Source organism: Palaemon carinicauda, chromosome 21 (assembly GCF_036898095.1).
Source record: "Palaemon carinicauda isolate YSFRI2023 chromosome 21, ASM3689809v2, whole genome shotgun sequence".
Taxonomy (NCBI): Eukaryota; Metazoa; Arthropoda; class Malacostraca; order Decapoda; family Palaemonidae; genus Palaemon; species Palaemon carinicauda.
In genome coordinates this window covers 57,567,822-57,572,821 of record NC_090745.1, presented here as the reverse complement: position 1 = coordinate 57,572,821, position 5,000 = coordinate 57,567,822, and the positions used below count along the sequence as shown (strand labels likewise).

The window sequence follows — 5,000 nt, the reverse complement described above, 5'->3', positions numbered from 1 at the left end:
GAGAAGGCCTGACTATTAGAATCAATTGCTTGCCTATTATTAGGAACATGATGGAACTGTCCAGGAAGATCTAAATTTAAAGGATGGTCAGAATTATGAAAAATCCTATGTAACATGCATAATACAGTAATAGAACGACAGTGCTAAAGATTAATATCTAGATCTGGAATAAGACATTTATTACTGTTAGTTCCTGTCCAACAAATTAAGATGAGAATCAGCATCTTAAGACCAGACAGGAGAACAATACTCAAAACAAGGTAGAATGAAAGAATTAAAACACTTCTTCAGAATAGATTGATCACCAAAAATCTTGAAAGACTTTCTCAGTAAACCAATTTTTTGTGCAATTGAAGCAGATATAGACCTAACGTGTTTCTCAAAAGAAAATTTGCTGTCGAGAATCACACCTAAAATTTTAAAAGTCATACAAAGTTAAAGAAACATTATCAATGCTGAGATGCAGATGTTGAAGAGCCACTGTCCTTGACCTACTTACAATCACATCCCATAATTTTCACCATGCACTAATTTTAGCTAGATCTCTGCAGATCTACATTCATGAGATGGAATTGATGCAAAGAGAGTAGCATCATCTGCATATGCAACAAGCTTGTTTTCTTGGCCAAACCACATGTCATGATTATATAGTATGAAAAGTAATGGGCCAAGAACACTACCCCGTGGAACACCAGATATCACATTCCTATACTCACTATTGTGCCCATCAACAACAACTCTTTGAGATCTATTATTTAAAAATTCAATAATAATGCTAAGAAACGACAGACTGTTTGAGTTTGAAAACAAGTGCCTCATGATTAACACGGTCAAAGGCAGCACTAAAATCAAGGCCAATCATATGAACTTCCTGACTGTTATGTTTGGGACCCGGCTCAGGAGTTTCACTATTCCTTTTCGCAAAGTCATTTGTTATGTCACTATTATATAGCATTTTATAGGAATTTTCTGCCATTCTTATCCCTCCATATATTTATACATATACAGTAATACCTTGAGATACGAGCGTCCCAATATACGAGCAATTTCAGATACAAGCATGCTGCCGGGCGAATTTTTGCATTAAGATAGGAGCACACTTACAGATGCTGACGCTAGGTTGCCGACCGTGTGGGATCTGCTCTCGAGGCCCGCAACGTTGTTTCATTTCACAAGATCTCCGACGTCTGAACACATCTCCGAGCATCACCTGCACTGTTTGCATTATTTACATTTTTTAAGGATAATTTCTGGATAATTAATTCAATAGTCATGGGTCCAAAGCAACCGAGTGGAAACCAGGGCAGTGATAAGAAAAAGGGCATGATGACGTTTTAGGTGAAACGTGAAATTATCGTGAATCATGAGAGTGTCTGAGCTCGCCCGCCATCATCTGAGGAGTACATCGACATTATATACCATCGTCAAACAGAGGGATGCTATTAAGAGCACGAAGCCTTCAAAAGGCCTAAACATACAGTTGAAGCTACGAAATGATGTAAATGACGAGATAAAGAGGCTTCTGTTGTTGTGGATTGAGGAGAAGCAGTTGGCAGGAGATAGCATGACTGAGGCAATCATCTGTGAAAAGGCCAGCACAGTCTATGAAAACTTGAAAGAGAGGGAAGCAGCTGAGAGTGGGGAGACATCGACGCCAGTGGAGACCTTCAAAGCCAGTTGTGGCTGGTTTGATAACTTGAAAAAGCAAACTGAGATCCACTTAGTTGTGAGGCATGGGGAAGCTACAAGTTTTGACATGAAAGCCACAGAGGAGTACATTGAACGTTTTGCCTCACTTGTTGCTGAAGAAGGAAACATCCCCCAACAAGTCTTCAATTGCGATGAAACTGGCCTGTTTTGGAAGATGCCCTGGAGGACATTCATCACGACAGAGGAGAAGAAACTATCCGGCCATAAACCCATGAAGGATCGACTTTCTCTAGCCTTGTGTGCCAATTCCAGTGGTGACTGTAAGGTCAAGCCACTGCTGGTGTACCACTCAGAGAACCCACGTGCTTTCAAGAGCCAAAGGATTTTTAAAGAAAAACTTCAAGCCATGTGGCGTGCAAATCCCAAGGCTTGGGTTTAATGATATTTTTTCACAGAATGGGTTAATCTGTGCTTTTGTCCGGCAGTCAAAAAGTATTTGTTGGAGAAAAACCTGCCGTTAAAATGTCTTTTGATCCTAGACAATGCTCCTTGGCCACCCTCCTGGTTTTGAAGAGCACATTTTTGATGAATTCAAGTTTGTTAAGTTACTCTATCTCCTGCCCAACACCACATCACTCCTCCAGCCCATGGACCAGCAGGTTATTTCAAACTTCAAGAAACTGTACACGAAGTATATGTTTAAGAAATGTTTTGATATCACAAACAACACTGATCTCACTCTTCGTGATTTTGGAAGGACCACTTCAGTATTGTTCATAGCTTGAGAATTATTGATGAAGCATGGCAAGGTGTAACGCGAAGATCATTAAATTCAGCGTGTAAAAAAATGGTGGCCAGATTCCATAGCTGAAAGGGACTTTGAAGGGTTTGATACACCGCAGCTCGATCCTGAACCCATTGTGTAGGAAGAGATCATGTCTCTCGGAAAGGTCATGGGGCTGAAGGTAGATGGGGCAGACATGAATGACCTTGTCTAGGAGCATCAAGAAAAGCTCACGATGAGGAATTGTTCGAGCTCCAGAAGATGTAACATACGCAGGTGTTGCAAGAGCTCAGTAACGAGGAGGCGGTGGAACCGGAGGAACTCTTTTCTTTGAAGGAGATTAAGGAAGTGTTGGCTAAGTGGCAGCATGTGTTTGATTTTTTAGGAAAGATATACCCGGATGAATTGCCTTTTGGTTTTGCTTCAGTTATTACGACGGCACTTGTCTAATTCGTTTCCGCAACATCTTGAAAGGGAGACAGAAACAGACCTTCTTGGATAGGTTCTTTTTTTTTTTAAATTGGCTACAACAAGTGAAGGTGAAAGCAAGGCAAAAAGAGATAAGACAAGTGAGGAACAGTAGAAAAAAATAAAAAATAAGATATATGAGATTTAAAATTTATTTTAAAATTAAGTGTAGGTGTATGCTAATTTCATTTAAGTAAATTAAAAGTTAAAGTGTCAAAATGATTAGTGTAAGCAACAGTGTAAATAGCATAACAAAAGTGTACTGTCCAAGTCTCTCTCCTTCCCTTCCTCCCTCTTCCTCCTCTGCACACACTGCCGTTAGCCACTGCAGTCTCTCTCAAAGGTAAGTGAATATGTTGTGAATTTGAACAATTAAAAGAATATGTTTTTCCATTGTTATATCATTGATTTTATGTGTTTGATAAGAGGGTGGGAACGGATTATTTTTTTTTTTCAATTATCTTATATGAGAAAAATTTATTTGAGTTACAAGTAAATTGACATATGAATTCGGTCCTGGAACACATTATGCTCGTGTCTCAAGGTATTACTATATATATATATATATATATGTGTGTGTGTGTGTGTTTATATATATATGTATTATATATATATATAATATATATATTATATATATATTATATATATATGTATATATATATATATATATATGTATGTGTGTGTATTACATATATACATATACATATGTGTATATGTTTTACATATATATGTATATATATATATATATGTATATATATATATATATATATATATGTATATATATATGTATATAATGTGTATGTTTATATATACGTTATATAAATACAGATCTTACCTGTTGTTTTTATGCTACACTCCCTCAAATATTCAAATATTTGAAGTTTAGTATGATGTTTTGACGTTCCACCTTAGTTTTTTATATTAATGATTTGAATTGAACTCAATAATAGAATGCTGACTCATCGACTTCTTGCGTAACTGGAATCCTTTGACATTGTCGCACATAAGTAAAGGTGAAATGTGCTTATTCGTTTACATTTTCCGTCCTGCTGAAGTTGAAAACTATCAAATTAAAAAGAATATTCAGAAAGATGAAATCCGCTCCAGATTCGTTACAGTTCCAGGTGGTGTTGTATTGAAGTTAGAGTAGATGATATAATTTCTCTCTCTCTCTCTCTCTCTCTCTCTCTCTCTCTCTTCTCTTCTTTGCGGGGAAAAGGCTCTTTGAATGTGGTGTAGGCTATTCTTCGAGGTTTTGCTCTTCGGTATTTTAGAATCAACTGCCTACGTGAAACAATAAAGGATGAATGGAGAAAGAGACAGGTTGGTACAGACAGAGGAAAGATACAGACAAAGAGAGAGAGAGAGAGAGAGAGAGAGAGAGAGAGAGAGAGAGAGAAAGCATGAATTTATTTCGAATTTTACAAGCAGAGCCAAGCCGATTTCCACGGTACTGAATCGTTCTTCTTTAGGCCAGAGGTCAGTTCCTGGCCCGAGGCGATTGCTCCCCCGTTACCTATTTATAATTAAGCCCCTTTTAAAGACGAACTAGGACTCTCCTCTACGTTTCCTCGTGGCTGAATTCCTACCACTAATTATTCTGATGAGGACATTATCATTGATATAAGTCGCACTTTTTTTAGTCACTCCGATATTCAGGTTCATTTGTCTTGTGGATAACGATGGTTGCTTTATATTATTATTATTATTATTATTATTATTATTATTATTATTATTATTATTATTATTATTATTATTATTATTTATGACGTAAAGGTAAAAAGTTCATTACCTTGCTAAGAAAGCATTTAAAAAATCTAGTTTCAAGTAATAGATCTCAAGGAGTTTTTGTTGATGGGCACCATAGTAAGTATATGAATGTGATATCTGGTGTTCCACAGGGTATTGCTCTTGGCCCATTACTTTTCATACTATATACACATGACATGTTGTTTGGCCTAGAAACTTATTGCATATGCAGATGATGCTACTCTCTTTGCATCAGTTCCATCTCCTGAATGTAGATCTGGAGTTGCTGAATCCCTTAATAGAGATCTAGCTAAAATAGTGTATGGTGAAAATTATGGGGTATAAAGTT

At 37.0% G+C, this 5,000-nt stretch overlaps 2 protein-coding genes across 2 annotated transcripts in view; both read left to right on the top strand.

The window, feature by feature from the left end:
- Nucleotides 1–5,000, top strand: part of LOC137615283 (capping protein inhibiting regulator of actin dynamics-like) — a 542,330-nt gene that overhangs the window by 282,252 nt on the left and 255,078 nt on the right.
- On the top strand, nt 1,364–2,089 carry LOC137614916 (tigger transposable element-derived protein 1-like). The gene has a single exon (XM_068344569.1). The coding sequence runs from the start codon at nt 1,364–1,366 to the stop codon at nt 2,087–2,089; it is 726 nt and encodes a 241-aa protein (XP_068200670.1).

What these genes read in the sequence shown, in the direction of transcription:
- LOC137614916 (XM_068344569.1), top strand. Translation starts at nt 1,364, where the DNA reads ATGAGAGTGTCTGAGCTCGCCCGCCATCATCTGAGGAGTACATCGACA.